The following is a 20,645-nucleotide window of genomic DNA, read 5'->3' as shown; positions in this document are numbered from 1 at the left end:
GAGGCGGGGCCGGAGCATCGGTGAGTGGCGGCACCAACACAGGATGTCTGCGGGGGACCATTAGAAGCCCCGGGTAAGTTCAACTCATTTTCCCCCGACTCCCCTACAGTATCCCTTTAAATCTAATAAAGCTTTTGCAGCCTGGGATCCCTCCCCCCCAGGGCCCGAAGGCTGCTTTGATTCCAAATGACATTCTCTACATATATTTTTAGTAGCTTCTTCCTGCAGTCTAGCATTACAAATCCTACATCTAATTTTCTGCTTTGCTGCCGCTTTCTGTGGAGAAAACACAAAAGAAACAAACAGCGCTTAGTAACCTAGCTATTGATAGCACATGGGGAGAGATAGAAAGCTAAGCTTCCTTACATACCCGCGGACTTGCGCCTTTATCTGTCGGAATGGCCGCCGGGGTATTCTCCTCTGCATTGTTGGAGGACTGCACCCGCTCCATTATGCAGCTGAGCGGCGTCCCTCGTGCGCTGAAGTGCGGCTTGTATAGCCGTCCTTCCTGGTTTCAGGCGCCGCCCCCTGCCCTCCACCAGTCCCGGAAGTGGAAATGACATGCGTACAGTCTCAACGCGTGAGACTTGATCCGGCCAGATCCACTCCCGGCTGCACGCTCCCCGAACGCCCAGAGTAGGCGGCCATGGCGGCTTCTCCTATCTCCAGAGATACAGGAAACCAGGTAAACCTACCGCACAATCTCCTGACAGGGTCGCAACATCCCGTCACCGACCCCAACCGCCATAAGGTAACCTACCTATCTATAATACAGGTGCCCCAGGCAAAATCCTGTATCCGAACAAAATAACAAACTCCCCGTCTATTCAGGTGACCAGCATGCATGGGAAACAACAAAAAACTGAAGGCTTGGGGAGGGAGGAGTTCCTTTATGGGCTCACACATCATTTACATTTTAAATTTATTTCAGGTGTTTCCAGTGTCGCCGGAGACATACAATGTCTCAGCAGCAGCCGTCCTGGAGGACGATGGGAGAAAGGAACAGATCTAACTCTGCTCCTTTCAACTGCACTGTGTGCGGTGTTGAAGACTCATCTGTCATGCTGGCTTGAATACTGGCCTCCTCTGGTGTCCAGTGTCACTGAAAACGCTTGTACTGTGTGACACTGGCGCATGTAGCGATGTCATTGCAATTGCTGGTGTCACGCAGTACTTGCGGTGACGCCAGAAACCGGAGGCCAGGATATATGCCAGCTGACAGGTGAGCCTTCCACACTGCACACAGTAATGGGTGGGGGTGTTCTGGAGGGAGACATATACACTTGGGGGGCAGCAGCAGGACGATTTGGATATTGGTGTGCAGTGTATGGGAAGGCAGTAAATCCCTCTCTGAACAGTTTCCATCAGGCAGGGGAGGACTGGCCAGGGAGGAAAGGGGGAGATTTCCCCCCAGGCTGCCTCTCATTTAATGATTTAGGGCTGGTGCATGGCCTGCTGCATTCAGGTTATTGTATAAGGCAATATGAACCACTAGGTTGGCTGAGGGAAATAAAAGCCCAATTAGCAATTAGAGGGCGGGAAAGTAAATATACACAGCATGCTGCAGAGCAGAGGCTTGCCTGGAGGGTCTGTGGGAAAAAAAACCTGTCTGCTCTCTTACCTTCATAGCTCCCAACTTTCCCTCTTTTGCAGGGACAGTCCCTCTTTGGATATACAGTAAGTGTGTTTGGGGGGACCATTTGGGCTGAGGCTGCCATGAACATGGGCCTCTAGTTTGTGTTTTCCCCCCAGGCCAAAAGGTCCCAGTCCTCCCCTGCCATCAGGGAGGGTTCTATCCAATGGCCGACATGAGGGCAGATCAACTAATGATTGTGCAATGTATGTCTATGAGAAGGTTTATATCAGTGTGCTGTGAGTTCAGCAAAGCAGTGCATGGACCATTTTGAAGGCGATTTTGCTATAATGGAAGGTATAGGAAGAGAGCTAAATGCTCACAAAATCGCTTTGTGGGGCGATTGCGTTTTAAAGAATAAATGCATTGTATTTATTCTTTTCCAGGTCAGCGTTCACTTCCTGACTTGCGTCAGGGAGTGAATTAAAAAACGCTCGGGAAAAGCGCTTAGAAAAGCGCTTTCCACAAAAACAGAAAGCCTACCAAGCGCCGGGAATCTAAAAAAAATTTGCTTCAAAAATAGCCCAGCGTGAATGTCAACGCGAGCGGAACACAATGTGAACGAGGCTTTAGTCCGATCAGGTCCCTTTATTTTGGTTGGACTTCCAAGGCTGGAAACCCGGCTACTCTCCTCCTATCCTGGCTATGCTCTTCCCACCTACTTCCCCTTCCCCTCTGATAATAAAATGCACATAGATGAGATAGGGCAGTGGCTGCATCTGCTGGGTGCGCTGCTCACCATTCTATAATCAGGAACTGCAGATTAATAAGTACGGTAATAAATGAATGTCCTGCCAGCATGTTAGTTCATCCTGTTCCAGGCTCTCACACATCAGGTCATCTCAGTACACACACACTATGGAAGACCGATTCTAAGAAATGGAACGTGAAACGCAAGCACATGGAATCCACCCACTGGTTACACAGAGACTTTGGCTTGGCAGGGAACATGCATTGTACTTTCTCTATAAACAGATGAGGGTCAAGCTGTCTGAAACCGTTTTCATTTGTGTAAGAGGTTGTTTTCTATCACTATCATGATCTGGGAATATCCCATTACCTGTCCCCAAACTTTTACCCACTCACCAAACTTCCTCACAAAAATACAAAGGACTACCATTGACGTGGAGAAAATAGGCCAATGCAGCCCAATTTATTGAACAATATTTTAATATAAAACAATTCTTAATAACCTAAGAAGTATAAACCTTGCAGGACAAGGAACCCCGGAAGCTAACAAACGTAGGTAATGCAACCATATATATAACCGGCCCCCAGCCGCAAACTCCGGCTCAGGGACAGCTGCATACCCTTAATAACCTCTTTCAGATGACGGATACCCTGAGAAATTCACCCGCGTGAATTCCTCCAATAATTAACCACCGTCCTCCGGGCTCCCTGCCCCGCCACCAACAACAAGGGAGAAACCTCACCCTTGTGCAGCCCACAAACGGAGCCCCCGCTGAATACCACCCTCTAAAGCCAGGGACCACAAATCTGTACCTATGGCGTTGAGGTGTACTCCATCACGCCTCAGAAACAAATCTAAATCCTCCTCTAAATCTTCGTGTCTCACTGCCACCCCCCCATTCCTAACCACAAACCGGGACACCTCCCTGTTCAGCTTCTTGCGAGCTCGATTAATTTTGTCAACGGACCGAGCCAACCTCCAATGGCTTCTGCCAATAATCTCAGACCACACTATAATTGTTCGTGGGAAAGTCGACCGCATCCTCATGAAATCACATTTTACATCTTGTATGATCTGCCTCGTGGTCCTTGAGGCCAGATCATTTCCACCGACATGGAGAACCAGTACCTCAGGGGCCCTGTCCAGGGCCACGAATCTCTGTAGTTCTGGCAATACCTTGGCCCATTGCATGCCCGGAATTCCGATCCACCGGACAGTTGCAGTCGCTCTCGGGATACCCAACTGCCGGCCGTCCGGCCGCACAGCGGCTCTGCGCGCACCCCATGCGACATATGAGTGGCCGAAAATCCAAACCAAGATTGGAGGAGCTGGGTTATCTGAAATAAACAAAAACTGAACAACTAACATAATACCTAACACTAGTTTACCTCCCCATCGCTGACCCTTCATACCAACTGTGGCCTGACATACAACTGGAATCTAGCTGATTCCCATCTTCCTATGCTCTTAATCTGATCCTCTCGAAGCCCCCATCTGGCCGCCTCCGTGGCCGCTCCTATCCTAAATGAGTGTGATGCAAACTCGGCCGCAACAAGGCCCAAGCTGCTCAATGTTTTCCTAAACACCGCCACAAACTGGTATTTTGTCAATGGCACCCCATCTGCGTGACACAGCCATGAACCACCCGTCCGGGGGCGCACCCTCAAAAACTGACCCACCACCGCCACTGGACAACCCACTGATCCTTCCACGGGGAACAACGTGATCTTCCGGCCCCCGCCTAACTGATCTGTCTTTGATCTACGCAACTGCACCTCCACTCCTGTCTCCGACCATGCCACATCCCCTTCCAAGAAGCCACCCACCCCTCTTTTATTGGGGCTCACTAATTCACTCACCCTGAAAGCCCCGAAAAATGCCAATACAAAAGCAGCACTAAATAACAAAACCTCGTATGGGGAACTACATATCTCTCCCAGCTTTCCCAAAATTGAAATCAACAGGCCAAATGTAACTGGGCGCCTAGTATCCTTGGGGGCTACTACTTGTCTCCTCAAACCTCTCAATGCCATGCGAACTCTGAAATCTTTAGTAACATCCGTTAGACCCTGAACTTTGAAATAAAACGATAATGCAGCCAAATTTTTTGCTATTACCCCCGGGGTGATCCCCGCCACCCCTTTTTCCGCCATGAATTTTAGCAACAAAAACAACCTTTCTTCATCCGCTTGGCAACCTCCAACTTGTCGCCACGACTCCTCCCATTGCGTCCACACCGCTGAATACGCTGCCCAGGTTGATGCTGCCAATGATTGAGAAATCCAAACTCCTATTGTCCCACGGGTATCTTCCATAAGGCCGGAGGGCAGGAAGCCCCCTGCCGTTCTGCTCCCGGGACGAGGGTCCAAAATCTCTGCCATTGGAATCGAGAAAGAGCGTCAGCCACTTCATTCTCTACTCCAGGCAAATGGACTGCAAACATCAACATGTTGAATCTCAAACATCTTAACACCAACTGACGCAGTACTCTCACCACCGGAGGTGATGATGCCGTCAAAAACTATTGATTGCCTGCACCACCCCCATATTGTCGCAATTAAATCGGATTCTCCTATTCCTCAACAAAGGTCCCCACAGCTCAACCGCCACCAAGATAGGGAATAACTCTAACAGTATCAAATTTTTCGTCAGGCCTAACGGTTCCCATGATTCAGGCCAGGCCTCGGCGCACCACTTACCCGAGAAGAACGCACCGAAGCCCAGAGATCCTGCGGCGTCCGTAAATAACTCCAAGTCATGGTTTGCGAGAGCTTCCTCCATCCACATAGAACGGCCATTAAAGTCAGCTAGGAATACCAACCACATACGCAAGTCCTCCTTGTGCTCTGCCACCAGCCGGATCCTATGGTGCGGGGACGCAACGCCTGCTGTAGCCCTTGCCAAACGTCGGCAGAAAATACGCCCCATGGGCATGATTCTGCACGCAAAGTTCAGCTTACCGAGAAGCGACTGTAGCTCTCGCAAGGTGATCTTTTTTGAACCGAGCATCCTGGTAATAGTGAGACGCAAGTCATCCACCTTATCACCAGGCAGCCTGCTCTCCATGGCGACCGAGTCGATGACAATCCCCAAAAACTTGATTGTAGTCTGTGGGCCTTCGGTCTTTTCTTCTGCTAAGGGTATGCCAAACTGCGCACACACCTGGCGCATGGAGGCCAGCAGGTAAGCGCATTCAGCTAGATCCTGCCCCCCGATAAAAAGAAAGTCATCCAAATAATGAATGACTGACTTTAACCCTGACACCTCTTTGACCACCCATTCTACGAACGAACTAAAGCGCTCGAAGTAAGAACAGGATATGGAGCACCCCATCGGAAGGCAGCAGTCTACATACAGGTGTGACTCCCAAAAGCATCCCAGCAAGCGAAAACTATCTGGATGCACCGGAAGCAACCGAAAGGCTGCTTCCACATCAGTTTTAGCCAGCAAAGCCCCTTTACCTGTCCTTTTGACCAGCCGGACTGCTGAGTCAAATGACGTATAAACAACCGATGAAGCCTCGGGATCTATACCGTCATTGACCGAAAAACCTCTCGGATGAGAAAGATGATGAATCAGCCTGTACGATCCTGGGTCCTTTTTTGGGACTAAACCTAGTGGAGATACCACCAAGTCAGTAATCGGGGATTCTGAAAAAGGGCCTGCCATGCGGCCCAACTCCACCTCCTTCTGTAATTTGGCAGAAACAACCTCTGGGCGTAACATAACAGACTTTAAATTGCGATATGGCGGATGAGAACCTGGAACACCTGAACTAGGAATATGAAAACCCTCCGCAAAACCCTTACGCAGAAAATCCGCATCTGCCGCGTCCGGATACCTACTTAGATATCGCTCCATCCTTTCCACCATCACTGGAGTCCTCCCTTTTGTTTGCAGCATCTGCGGAACGACCTTTGTTTTGCTTATAGCACCTGGTAAGGGCATGGCTCCCACCACAGGATGAACATTCATGCTTGAACCTGCACGAACTTCCGAATCTGCATGCCCCCTCATTAAACTTCCAGCACACTCCTGGCTTCTTATTAGCCGGCTGCCCAGCTGACCCTGAGCTGCCGGCAGCTCCCTGAAAGGGCTGATTACTCTTAGTCCCGGGGATCATCAACTGCATCCACATGCCTATGTCCTTCTGATCCCACCTGATCGTTGGGCGAATCGCTTTACACTGCCTAAAATGTTCATCATAGCGCAGCCATGCTGAACCTCCGTATAACCTGTGGGCCTCCGCTATACACTCCTGGTAACAAAATAGGGACGAGCAACACTCGGGTTGCTTCTCCCCCAGTACACTGGCATATATGGAAAAAGCCTGTGACCAGTTTTGGAACGTCCGGGGAATGAGTCGGTACCTCCTACGTTCCTCCTCCTCTTTTTTACTCTCATCGGGCTTGACCCGATCCAAATTAAACTTACCCAATTGCAGTAACGAGAAGATCTCGATATACTCACCCTTCCAAATTTTTTCCCTAACTTCCTGTTTCAAATGCAAACCCAACGGTCCAGAAAAGCAAAGATAAACCTCCCCTTTTGCTGCGTCTGCCAGCCGCACCGTATCCATTTCCTTATCCTTTGGGGCATTCTGCGCCGGGGCAGTGACCACCGCGTTGGTAACCACATTCCCCCCAGGCTGCATAACCCCACCAGCTGGCACTAATGCTGTGGACCCTCCCACACCCGAAGGAATCCATGCTGCCACAGGTGACTGCTCAGAAGCCACCTGGGTCCGACTAGACCCCTGTAAGGCATCTCTGATGCCGACAAGCAGGGTATTAATGAGGGATAATGCCGATGATGAGCTGTCCCCTAAACCTGTAGTACCTGCTGACTGTGCTACAGACTGTGATCCCCCACTGCTACCCGCCCCACTAGCACTCTCCCCCCCCCCCTCACTAGCACATCACCCCTGATATCATCATTTACAACATTTCCAACAAGATTGCTCTCACCTGGCTGCACCGGACGTAGGTCCCGATCAGCCGACCCTCTTGGCCTTGCCGCCTCGAACCGACCACCATTTCCATCCGATCTCCCGGAAGCAGCGACCGCAGGGGAAGCGGCCCTGTTGTTACTCCTGCGCCTTTCACTTTCCAGTCGCCTCTCACCAGACCCCTCAGATTGGCGATCCCCATCTCGAGCCGACTGACCACGAAGTGATCCATTGCGCCCAGACCGTCCTCTGCTACCCGATGCTGTTTCCTGACGAGGTGGTGACGGAGAAGATGACCTGCCATGCCCGGCAGCCGCACTCCGTATGCTGCTATCAGAGCTACTGGACCTTGGCCTGCAAGCTTGCTTCCCCTTAGCAGCTGTCACCTTCTTCCCAGACCCCGGATTGGAGTCCTTCTTTGATCGCTTGGACTGCCTGGGTGTAGGGGCATCCGCCGCACGCTGCCGCCTCCCCTTAGTAACCTTCTGACCACTTCGCCTGTTTGAAGCTGCCGCTCCGCTCTGCTTGGGGTCACCTCTGCGCTGTTTGCCGCCACTAGGCCCCATACCGCTTGGGCCCGCCACCTCCTGGTCTCCTTGTGGTCGCTTACTCCCAGCCCCTTTGCTCCCAGCCGCGCTATTCTTCCTTGCTGGGGGGGCTGTAGTAGCTTGTCCCGGGCTACCTCCTCTCCTCTGACCTGCTGGGGAAGCGCTGGGACTCAGCCGCTCCGGCGGCCTGGAGATGCGTGCACTGACCCGCCCGGCTTGTTCGCTGGCTGCGCCCTCCGTCCTCTCCGCAATCTGCTGTGCCACCCATTCAGGTCCTCTAGCCGCTGCCTCGCTCCGCAGCATTGCCATCAGGCTGTCTAACTCCTCCATCACGGTGTTGTAAGCAGGAGAACACACAGGGAAGCCAACTTTCTCCTGTGATCTCCTCTCGTTCTGGCTCCTCCCCTTCCGCTGACACCCTTCCTGTCCTCAGCCACTGCTGTCCGACCCGCCTTCCCTCTGACTCAGGTCGCCTGGCTAAGCCCACCCAGAAATTAACCCCTTCCTTTCCTGACAGAAGGTCTATCCCTATCATGGGAGGCCTTCCTCAGCTCCTGCTCTCGCCTATCCAGGCCCTTCTTTATAATAGGTACTGATTTATAGAGCCAACTTCTTCCTTGGAGCAAATAAATATTTTACACAGACGAGAGAGAGCAATAAAAGGTATAAAAGTAAGTGTGTACATGTGCATGTTTTTGATCAGATGAATGTAATCGATCCCATCGATCTTAAACCCCATACACACTCAACAGCGATCTTTTATGCAGCACAATTATCAAACAACTTTTTTTGCTAAACAAGATGAACAACCAAAAAAAAAAAAAAAAGTTGCTTGCTGTTCAAACAACTGATAAGACTGATAAGCCGTCAATCCAACTGTTGGTTTGACGGCTTATCAGTTGTTTGAACAAAAGCAAGCAACTTTTTTTTGGTTGTTCAACTTGTTTGATAATTGTGCTGCATAAAAGACTGGTGTTTTGTGTGTGTATGGGGCTGTACTCGTTAGCAGGTGTTCATCTGTTGATTGGGAAGACCAACCGTTTCTGATCACTCATATAGAGGATCAGAAATTATCAATCATCCATGGTTTTGTATTGTTAATGCCACAGAGAAGAAAGTTGTCCTTCAGCTCTACCGCATAATAATGGATGCACCAGGGAGTCAACTCTGGCCACCTTAAGGCTAATTTCACACCAGGACGTTGCGTTAGAGGGGGCGTTAAGGTCGCATAACGTCCCCCTAACTCAACGCCTGGTGGTGCTGGATCTGGACGTCAGAGTGAGCCGCGTTGTGCAGCTCACTCTGGCGTCAGTGATGCCGTGATGCGCACTCTTGTGCGCATGCGGCATCACGTGGTCCCGCCGGCCAATCGCCGCACAGAGCGGCTGCTCCAGGAAGTAAACACTGCACGTCACAACGTGCAGTGCATATTAATTAGCCATGTGCCTGGCCGCTCTCCGCTCCTCCCCAACATTAGTGAGCATGTGCAAGCAGTCTAACGCGGCTCAGCCGCGTCTAAAGTACTGCATGCAGTACGTTGCCTTGTGACGCAGCGTTACAATGTAACGCAACGTCCGCACTGTGAACAGCCCCATTGATTTTTCATTACTGTGCGGTGGGCTGCGTTACAGGCTGCTCTAACGTGCGCCTGTAACGTCCCACTGTGAAACCAGCCTAAAGGATCACCAAGGTGACATGTGACATGATGAGATAGACATGTGTATGTATAGTGCCCAGCACACAAATAACTATGCCGTGTTCCTTTTTTCACATAGAGACCCATAATAAGACCCAACTGGCTCATAAGGCCTGAGGCAACTGCTATGGTTGCCTGGCAAGTGATCCTTTCCTGCCTCTGAGCACAAAGCTGACTCAGCCAATCACTCCCCAGTGTTCCACAGACAGTAGAGGGATGATGTGACAGAAGTCTGGCGATGGCTCTGTCTAGAGGTGGAAGAGGACACTCTGTTGGCAGTTTTGTACTTATAGAAATAATATATATGATTATATAGAAATAATCAGACACGACACAGATCTATCACCATAGCAAATATCATTGGAACAGCTCCATCAAATATGAAAACTGTAAGGGCATAGTTATTAATCTTGACTAACTGTAACTGAGCAAGATCAGAGCTCTAAATAGTTTTCGGCGTTTTTTTTTATCAGGTTTGTTTTATGTATTGTGCTTTGTTCTCCTACAGACTATTCAAAAAATTGAAAACCAAAGAATGGAATGCACACAACCGCCGCCTACACCCGAACATCGTCATCTAGAGTGCGTACGCAGGTATGTCCATGCATGCAATTGTTTACAGAATCGGGGGTGTTACTGGTCTAATTATATACTAATCAAAGGTTTGAATCAGGGGTTTATTATTGTCCATGTATGTTTACACGCTCCCCCCTCCCTTTCCAGCACCCCAGTCTGTCTTATTCTCTTTCTCACACGTTTCCCTATTTTCACCCTTTTGCAATTCTGACGCCTCTCCCGAGGACTGAAGGACAGTGTTGGCCCAGGCCAGGGCTGAAGGTCAATGTTGGCCCAGGCCAGGGCTAAAGGTCAGTGTTGGCTCAGTCCATTCAGGGCTGAAAGTCGGTGCTGAAGGTAAATGATGGGTATAGCTAAGGCTAGAAGTATAGTTAGCCATAGGTCAGAGTTTACAGTTAGTGTAGACACAAGCCAAGACTGAAAGTAAGTGTGAACATAGGTTTGAGTTGAAGATTAATGTTAAGGTTAGGAATTCAAAAAACAAAACAAAAAACAACTAAGACATTGCCTGAAAACAGCTGTATGTGTGAAATGATCGCAATGAATATCACTATATCGTTATTTTAGTAAATAACTATAAGAAATTACTGTAGTTGAGTTATCAACACATGCTCAAAGACAACCTAGAACAACCTAGTGAAACAGCAAAGCAACTGTCCAGAACTCTCTAGTTTTCTTTCCAGCTTTCCTGATAATTCACCCTCTCTGATCACTTCAGGTGACAGTCTACTGCCATCTAACGCCTCCTCATTATGCTGAAACGTTGCTTAATATGTGTAATTCAAGGGGTGGGACATCTAATTTTGAAGCTACAGAGCATGTGAAAAAAACGGACAATATAATAAACACGTCTAAGTGGTACCTGTGGCATTGACAATCCGTTTGGCATGAATTGTTCCCTGGGGGGTTTCCACGTTCCATGTGCCGTCAGGTCGAGGGGACAACGAAGTCACCTGTGCTGGGAAGTATAACTGGGCACCATACTTCCTGGCTCCGGCTGCAAGGGCCATAGTGAGGGAATATGGGTCAATATGACCATCTCCAGGGTTGTACAGACCCGCCAAAACCTACAGTGCAAGAGAATAGTGACCATGGTGGAAATCATATCCCCTGAAACATTTGTATTTTTTAGGCAAGACAAAAATACAGTTTCTTGTTGGTGGTGCCAGCCAACTACCATCACCATCACCAGCACCAGTAACTTCATTAAATGTAATCCCAAACGGGCTCCACCATACTGCACATAGTACCCCTTCCTAGTCATATTCACCACACAATGGCCCATATGCAAGTAACTTTTTCTTCTGAGTTTTCTTCAAGGAGATATGTACACACCTTGTCAATAAAATGCCCTTTGAACCACCTTTGTAGTACTTTTTCAATTGTAAAGTGCTGAATAGTTATTTTAAAGAGAAGATGAGACATTGGGCTCTATATACAATCATTTTACACATGCGGAAATGCACTTGCAGTAAATTCCCAACTGAAATAAGACCATCTTGACGTTCACAACATTTTACGCAATGGTTATTTACCGCATGTGTAAAAAAGTGTGGTAAAAGTCCGCAAAAGTCGGTAATTCTGGCAAAAAAAAATTAATTTGAAATTCACTAAGAAAAAGGGGCGTGTGAGAATCTGCTCAGCTGCCTGTGCAGACAGGCAGCGTTTTGATCACTGTTCACGTCTGCATTCTGCAGGTCTCTTTAAGAGAGACATTTTGTCAGTTCTGCAGCTTGCTGCTGAGGAATTTGCATACATTCGTTATGCAAATCCCCTACCTGCCTCCTGTGATGACTGGCAGTATAAAGGTTGTGATTACCCACAGTCCTTTGCTGGTCATTTCTTCAGGGTTTGTAGTACACACTCCTAGAGAGTGTCAGCCATGCTACTTCTTGGGCTCGATTCACAAAGCGGTGCTAACCCAGCTAGAGACTTTAGGCGTGATAACCATTGCACCACGCTGGTGAAAAGCCAGTTTAGGCGTGATAAGTTAAGGTGTGATAAGTTTAGGCATGATAAGTTTAGATAAGTTTAGATCGCGTGCAAAGTCCCGCACGCAAAGCAGCGCCAATAAACTCTATGCGAAGTGCACCAGACTTTGCTAGCACAAAACTTTTGATCAGCTGTGCACTGCGGTGCTAACCCAGTTGGTGCTTAAACTTATCACGCCTAAACTTATCATGCCTATACTTATCACGCCTAAACTTATCACACCTAATCTTATCACACCTAAACTGAGTTTAGGCATGATAAAGGGCTTTTCACCAGCGTGCTAACTGTTAGCACCGCTTTGTGAATCAGGCCCCTTGTTGAAGTTATCTTAGAGTAATTCCTGGAAGCTGTGCTAGGCAGATTTCCCTAGTGCAGTGAGGATTGTTTATCTGTTTGTTTGTTCTGTTGCTGTTGTCCTGTCCCAGCGGTGGTCGACAGGAAATGGTTCTGATCTCTGTTCTTGGAGTATAGCTGGTGAAGCGGTTGCTACCAGCTATCTCTTCTGTTCTGTCTCCTGGGATCGCGCTAGCCACTTTTCGCTAGTGCTGGGGATCCTTCTGTTCTGTCTCCTGGGATCGCGCTAGCCACTTTTCGCTAGTGCTGTGGATCCTAACTCTCGCTTGTCCCTGTTTTCGTGTGTCTGTCTTATCTGCTACGGACGCTTGCTGGAGGCTAGGTGAGGTAACCGTTAAGCAAGCGTTCGCGTCCTCTGTTTCATGTTTGTCTGTCGTTGCTTAGTTAGGCGTGCTTGTCTCTACTGTGCTTATCACGTGGAGACCGCGCGTAACCGCGTGCACTGTTGCGAATGAGTGCGGTGTTCGCGGTTAGCTAGCGTTTGTTATTTTTCATATTTCCTCATTGTATGATTTGCTGTGCCTTTGCTACTCTCGTGCTCCGCCTTGCTGTAGCCTTGTGTCACGCTTGGCGATCGCACCTCTCGCGATCGCGTTCCTGCTTCGTATCTGCTGTGGTGTGTGCACAGTCGCGGGTTGGCGACTAGTTTTATGCACACACACACAATCTGTCTCTGTGCTCACTCTCAATCGCTTCTCTTGCGATTACAGTTCTTCCCTTCGTACAATTCCTGTCTGGCGTGTGTGGTAGAGCAGAGGAGCTGTTCCTCTGCACTCCACAGCTCCACCTGCCGTCAGGAATTTCCCTCTGCAGGTGCATTGCACCTACTGCTGGGTTCCTGCAAATTTATACGCTTGTGGAGGAAATCCGCCGTGTCAGCGCACGTCTGGTGCGCTGACCACGGAGACGATTCCACAATCCTTACAGGGCGCATTACCTACCGATTTTATATCACCTACAAGTACTTGGCGAGTTGGCGATATATTTAGCTTCCCATTGACTTAAATGGAGTCTTCAGCCTCGAATACTGTGTTTGCTGGACTTTTTTTGACAATTTTTTATGCCACAAAAATGTTCGTGAATGTGGAAAAAAATGCGGAAATTTCACTGCTGGTAATATAGCGGTAAAAAAAATCTCTTACCGCATGTGTGATTGTGAATAGAGCCCATTATCTCCAAGGAGAGAATTCAGAAGAAAAAGATAATTGCATATGGGCCAAGGATTTGGTTTGACTTTAGGTAACCGGAATCCTGTGAGTACATTTCTGAAAGGGAACCTGAAATGAGAGGGATATGGGAACTGCCATATGCATTTTCTTTTAAACAATGCTAATTGCCTGGCTTTCCTGCTGATCCTCTGCCTCTAATACTTTTAGACATAAATCCTGAACAAGCAATGCAGATCAGATGTTTCTTACTCAAGTCTAACAAGATTAGCTAAGTGCTTGTTATGCTGGGTACACACGATGCGTTTTTTTTGGGGGGGGGGGGGGGTCGATTTCCCGTTTGATCGACTTGTTTTTCCACTCGATTCTCTTATCTTTTCTTATCCATTTCCATTCAAATCTATGAGAAATCTAGCGGTAAAACGAAATTGAAAGTAATGTCGGACATGATGGAAATGATCAATCAAACGCATCTATCGACTGCAAAAACTCAACGTGTGTACCTAGCATCAGACTTGACACTACTGACGCCAAATAGATCAGCAGGGCTGCCAGGCAACTGGTGGTGTTTAAAAGGAAATAAATATGGCATCCTCTGTGTTCCTCTCACTTCCAGTTCCCTTTAAGACATTACATAACTAACCACACTTAACAGTTTTAATTAAAGTATTGCACATAAAGAATTTGGGCTTTACCACAAGGCGATAAAGTGCTCGTTACAGAAAGTGGCAACGGGACTGTCAATGGTCTCTCCCAGTCCATGGAAGGGCTGGTTTACACTGGGCCACTTTTCAGTGCTTTGCTGATAGCCAGCGATCAGTAAAAGCGCCGCGCAGCTGTATCCTATGGGATCATTCTCACTCATGATTGCAATTTTGCAGCTCAAAATTTTGCGATTTTGCCACGATTTTCACTTGCGATTCCTGTTCAATAGAACAAGAATCACATTGCAGTCACCCCTAAAATGCTGCATGCAGCGCATTTGCGATTGATGCCATTCGCAAACACGCAGCATGAAACACGCTCATGCAGCATTTTATGGGTGACTGCAATATAATTCTCGTTCTATTGAACGGGAATCACAAGCGCAAATCGTGGTAAAATCACAAAATTTGGAGCTACAAAATCGCGACCATGATTGCGGTTGCAATTGCGATTTGCATTTCGAGTGTGAACCAGCCCTAAGCGCTTGTGATTTAAAAAGCTCTTGCTAATGTAATGCTGTGGGTGTGTTCTCACTTGATTGATGTGATTTTATAAAAATGACCCGGTACTTTTCCGTTAGCCGGGCGCATCCGATAGGTGGCGCTAATTACATGAATAGTCACGTAACAAAAGTGTAACTTGGAACAAATGTAATGTAATGTAATGTAATAGACACGTAACAAATGTAATTTAATAGTCACCGTTAGCCGCAACTGGCCGTCTCCCTGCGGCCAAATGTATTAAAAGTGAGTTCGGCTTCAGCTCTGCCTCCTCTCCTCCCCCTGCCTCTCTCCTATAGAACACTGGCAGCCGGGAGACACGCGTGTTCCCGAGAGTCATTCGTCGCAATAGCAGTCGCAAGAAACAAGCGGAGCCGGGAGGCTGCAGACACTGCTTCTGCCAGCATCCCGCTCTGCAAGAACGAACGGCAGGATTCCCTGCCGCGGCGAACGACTCTGGGGGGGACACGCGTGTCCCCCGGCTGCCAGGGTTCTATAGGAGAGAGGCAGGGGGAGGAGACCGAGAGCGAAGCCGGCGGCTTCATCTGTTACATTGCTGCCGGCTTAACTTAATGTAATTCTGTTACATGCCTATGAAATTACATTTGTTCCAAGATACACTTTTGTTACGTGAGACTATTAATGTAATTAGCGCCACCTATCCGATGCGCCCAGCTAATGGAAAAGTACCAATTACCTATAGCATTGCATTGGCAAAAGCTTGTCAAATCACAAGCGCTTAAAAAAAAAAAAAAAAAAACTCTTGTAGTGTGAAACAGCCCAAAAGAGTGCAGGTGTGAAAATTAGTAACAAAAATTCCTGCCCTGTGCAGTTAATTACTAGTGTAGCAAGGTGGGAGTTTCTGCAATCTCATAGCAATAGTACTCCAAACAGAGTATGCAAATTACTGTCACCAATGCTACGTACACACATGCGACAACGATCGTTCGTTGTCAACGACGAACGATCTTTTAATTGACGAAAGAACAACCGAAGTAAAGTTAGTTGTAAAAAGTGTGTAACGATCACATCGTTAGAACGAACGTTACACCACGTAAAAGCACTTAATGCGCCTGCGCATAAAATTGTAAAGTTCCTTGGAGAAAAAGAGAAATGCGCATGTCCAGCCTGGTACGAACGATCGTTTCCAACGATGTACCACTTTTGCTAACGATCATCGGTGGTAAAAATCCGCCAAGACAGAACTTTGTTTTGTAGCGATTTGCCTCGTTCGTCGTTTGCCTTAATAGTCGTTGGTTCGTTTTTTGTAACGATCGTCGTTGGTAAAGATCGGGGAACGATCGTTACAAACGACTATAGTCGCATGTGTGTACGCACCTCAAGGCTACCAAGAAGAGCCATTTGAGTAGACTGTCAGATATGGAAATGCTAAGCTGACTGACAGATTGGAATGGAAAGAGAAATTGAATAACATTAAATTACAAACAGATTTGTGCAGCTCTGATCTAGTCTTATGGAAGTTTAACAATAACAGGAGGAAATTGCTAACTTGGCGGATAGAGAGGATTTAGGAAGATAATTAATAACAGCGCAAAGTTGTTTTACACATGGATGCCAAAACAATAACAGTTTAATTCTGTTTCTTCACTTACATGAATAAAACAGATATTACACACGTAAAGCATAGTAAACACCAGCAATACCTATATTGTTTTTAAGAACAAAGAACCTAAAAAAATTAATAAAATTATATAATGCATTCTGTAGGCCCAACCATATTTCACAAAATAACGGTTGTATATAATTGATTAGTAAGGGGAACTAGTGATGAGGTCACGAGTAGTGAGCTCCTCGAATCCGTGATTAAAATGAGGCTTGATTGCCACAGGTGTGCGGCTGGGAGAGAGGGGGTTACTTACCCATAAGTCCGCGGTCCTCTATACATGCCAAACTTCTTGCACACGTCCTATTGGCGTGTTGCAAGACTCAGTACGCGCATTTTCTCCTTCCTCCTTTTTTATTTACTGGTACTTTTTTTTTTTTTTTCTTTTTAAACTCAGATGCACACCACATGTGGAAAGCTTGTCAGCTAGAGGCCTATCAGCCTTAAGTAGCTGTGTGCAGTGGCGTAATTAAGGAGCTGTGGGCCCCGATGCAAGTTTTACATTGGGGCCCCCCAAGCGCTCTATACATAACCATTGATACGGCGCACCAAAACCTGCCAATGGCAACTACAGTGTCAGAGGTGCAAGACGGGGATGGGGAACAGTTTGTTAAAGATTTCCACAATTCTAAGTACCTAAAGAAGTGATTATTATGAGCATAGGACCAATAGAGAGCTAATACTGTAGTTGAGGGAGGGCCCTTTGGGGCCCCTCTGGCCCAAGGGCCCCGATGCGGTCGCTACCTCTGCACCCCCTATTGCTACGCCCCTGGCTGTGTGCCATTGCTGGGTAATGCTATCATCATCGTTCGTATGATATTATGGTCATATTTCTTATATTGCTTATAAATAACTGGATCATATACTCGCCCTTTCAGAGCCCAATCCTCCCCTCCCCGAAATGGCTACACTATTCCACTTGTCCCAACTCGCTCACCTTAAAACGATGGGCAATGATTCTGGCCTCCGCATGTACATATGCACATTCAACCCTCAACCATCCAGCTCTTAATCCGCAATCTTCCCACTTAGATTCACAAGAACACATCAAAACACACTGCAATCCTGTTGCCAGTCTCCACCCCGGATTACCCACCCGCCTCAGACCCTGCCTGCCTTTATCCCCCGAATGTGTGTATATTTATGTTTTGTTTATATACCTTTCTGTAATTACTCGCCAGATCTTACTGTGCGGTCTTGCCCATTCACATCCGCCATAACCCATTTCATCTTCCTTCGTATCTTGGACTACAGGGGTACTGCCACCACACAGCTGGTCCATTCTACAGACCCATTTATCCAAGCTTGGGGGGGGATTGGTTCTTTCCACTTATCTAGTATCATTCTTTTAGCAACCTTGGTACCTACTTCTTTAAATAAGATACTACCCCTACATTCACCCGTGTCAGCAAATCCAAAGATCGCTTCTTCTGCAGATAGATCGAAAGTATCTTTTAGTAATTCTCTACAAAAGTGGATTATTTCGTCCCAGAAGACTAACTATAGGGCATGTCCACCACATATGCAGCTCTGTCCCGTCCTCCTGCCCACACCTCCAACAGACTTCTTTATGGCTAGTAAATCTCTGAATGCGTGCTGGGGTTATATACCATTTAGCAGTGGTCTTATACTGATTATGCTGTAAACCTGTATCCCGTATGGACCAGTTACTATGCCAAATCTTTGGCCATTTGCGACTAAGCGTAGGACTGACAGCTGTTTCCCATTTTGTACAATAGAATGGGGTAGAGTTATCTATCTCTCCTGGGCTATTAAGTTTATTTAGTTTAGATAATGCTTTATCCATTTTTTTGTTAAGCAGGATGTGTTTTTCTAGAATATTCAGGTCTTTCCTAATTGTAGTAGAATTCGATTGCACTCTATGCAGGAAACTTCGAGCTTGGATTAGTCCCCAAGTATCTTTCTGCCCATAGTTATATAAAAGGCTAGGTATTTTCAGAGTGTGGTCGCCCCTGAGGTTAATAATACGGGTTTCACTACTTATTTTGTTCTTTATAAACCAAGACTTCTCCAAGCCTGGAATAAAGTCTGGATTGTCCCTCAATGTGGTCAGAGGCGAGAGGCCTGTTTCTTTTTGCCATTTTAGGACAAACCAATAAAAGGTTTTTAATGTTGGCGTAATCAGTGGATGGTAGGTAGTCGAAAATACTTTATAAATGTTACTAGGTATCCATGAAAAGATTAAATCAGGTTTACCTTCCTCCTTTTCCAGTAACGTCCATATTTTGCCTGTTTTGTTAGGAGAAGATTCTATCCTCCAGTCCAGAACTCTGGCCAAGTGTATACTTCTATAGTAATTCTGGATATTTGGTGTGGCTAGGCCTCCCGTATCTTTCCCCCTGGAGATTAGTTTATAACTTAATCTACATTTGGACCTACTCCATATAAAGTTTTGAAAAATGTTATGCCAAATTTGGAACCATGAACCCGGGATGGTCACCGGCAAACTCCGCAATAAAAAGATGAGTTTGGGTAGCACAACCATTTTGATAATACTAATCCTACCAATAATGTTAAAACAAGGGCGATCCCATGACTGAAGTTTTCCCTTGTATTCTTTTATAATTTTGGAAAAATTGGCCCTAAAAAGATCCTTAGGGTCTTTTGTGAGGGAGATTCCAAGATAGTTAATTACACACTCGTTCCATTAAAATGTATTATTTTGTTTAATATTCTGTACAGTAGCAACTTAACAGCCTAAATTCAGGATTGTAGTTTTCTCTTGATTTAGCTTAAAGTTGGAATACAGTGCGAATGTATTTAAAAGTTCCTCGCATCTAGTAATAGAATGGATCGGGTCAGTCAGGATTAATAACAGATCATCAGCATAGGCAAGCACATTGGTCTCATCTTCATTTATTTTAACGCCTTTTACCTGATCATCAAATTGAATTAGTTGAATAACAGCTTCTAGGCTTAGGTTGAATAGCCAAGATGATAGCGGGCAACCCTGTCTGACCCCATTTTTGATGTCGAAAATGCTAGATATGTGTCCATTAACATTGACTCCTGCACTTTGATTCGTGTATAGTCTTTTAATTTTCCTAATAAAATTGACGCCAAAGCCAAACCTATCAAGAATTAGGAATAAAAAATCCCTTGAAAGTCTGTCAAACGCTTTTTCTGCGTCTACAGCAATCATTATTGCTTCTACCCCTCTTTTTCTGCATGTATGTATCAAATTTATTGCTGCATAAATATTATCTTGGGTTAATTTTTAACAAAACCTGCCTGTTTGCCCAGAATTCTATCAGCAACCCCGCCCAGTCTATTTGCCAAGATTTTTGCATAAATCTTGACGCCACAGTTTAGAAGTGATATTGGCCTAAAATTTGCACAATCCAAGTTGGATTTCCCTTCCTTTGGAATTAAAGTTATGGTTGCTTGGTTCGTCTCTTTAGAGAAAATAGCAGCTCCTTCCTCATTGTTAACCATATTACAGAAGATAGGGGCCAGGACTGGAGCGATTCCGAGCGAAGTACTGATAAAACTCTGCGCAGTAGCCGTCAGGACCAGGGCTTTTTCCCCTGCTGGAGTTTCGACACCGTGTCTATAAAATTACTTTCTTTTATTAATGAGCCAAGTATTTCTTGGTCTATAGTATCTAATTTAGGTAAGTCGATTTTTTCCAAGTAATCCCTTGTATTCTGGAGTCTTGGGATATCTGCGTTGTATAATCTTTCATAAAAAAGAGAGAACACTTTACCTATATTTTCCGTACCTCCGACAAGTCCACCGTCTATTTTTTTGATTTGTTGAATAAATTTAGTTGTGTGATTTTTTTTTTTGATTTTTTTTTTAGCAAATCAGCTAATATTTTACCCGGTTTATTTTTCCCTTGTATATAATTCTTTTTAAAATCTTTCTACTCTTTTGTGAATTTATTATCAAGCAATACATTTAGTTCAGTCTTAATCTTTGATAGATTGAGCAGCACTTTAGATGATAAGCAGGATTTGTGTTTTATTTCTGCTAAGTGTAGGCTGTTCATTAACTCAGTGATCTTTTTGTTCCTTTATCTTTTTTCTTTTTAATACTCAGTTTGATTAAAATTCCTCTTACAACACATTTTAGGGTGTCCCAAAGGATGGACGGTGTAGTAGCCGTTGGTGAATTAAGTTCAATAAATTATTTTATGGCATTAGTTATTAAGAGTCTATGGCCCATATGCAATTCTCTTTTTCACCTGAG

At 46.3% G+C, this 20,645-nt stretch overlaps 1 protein-coding gene across 2 annotated transcripts in view; it reads right to left on the bottom strand.

Moving 5' to 3' along the window:
* DMGDH (dimethylglycine dehydrogenase) overlaps positions 1 to 20,645 on the bottom strand; it is a 116,852-nt gene that overhangs the window by 69,353 nt on the left and 26,854 nt on the right. For both annotated transcript variants that reach the window (XM_068250233.1, XM_068250240.1), the window contains exon 5: positions 10,955 to 11,159. In XM_068250233.1, the coding sequence (XP_068106334.1) occupies positions 10,955 to 11,159 (205 nt within the window). The remainder of the gene's footprint in view (positions 1 to 10,954; positions 11,160 to 20,645) is intronic.

The sequence above is a fragment of the Hyperolius riggenbachi genome, chromosome 1, assembly GCF_040937935.1.
Source record: "Hyperolius riggenbachi isolate aHypRig1 chromosome 1, aHypRig1.pri, whole genome shotgun sequence".
In the NCBI taxonomy this organism is placed as follows: domain Eukaryota; kingdom Metazoa; phylum Chordata; class Amphibia; order Anura; family Hyperoliidae; genus Hyperolius; species Hyperolius riggenbachi.
Note: the sequence above shows the minus strand (reverse complement) of the source record. Positions and strands in the feature narration are given on the sequence as shown.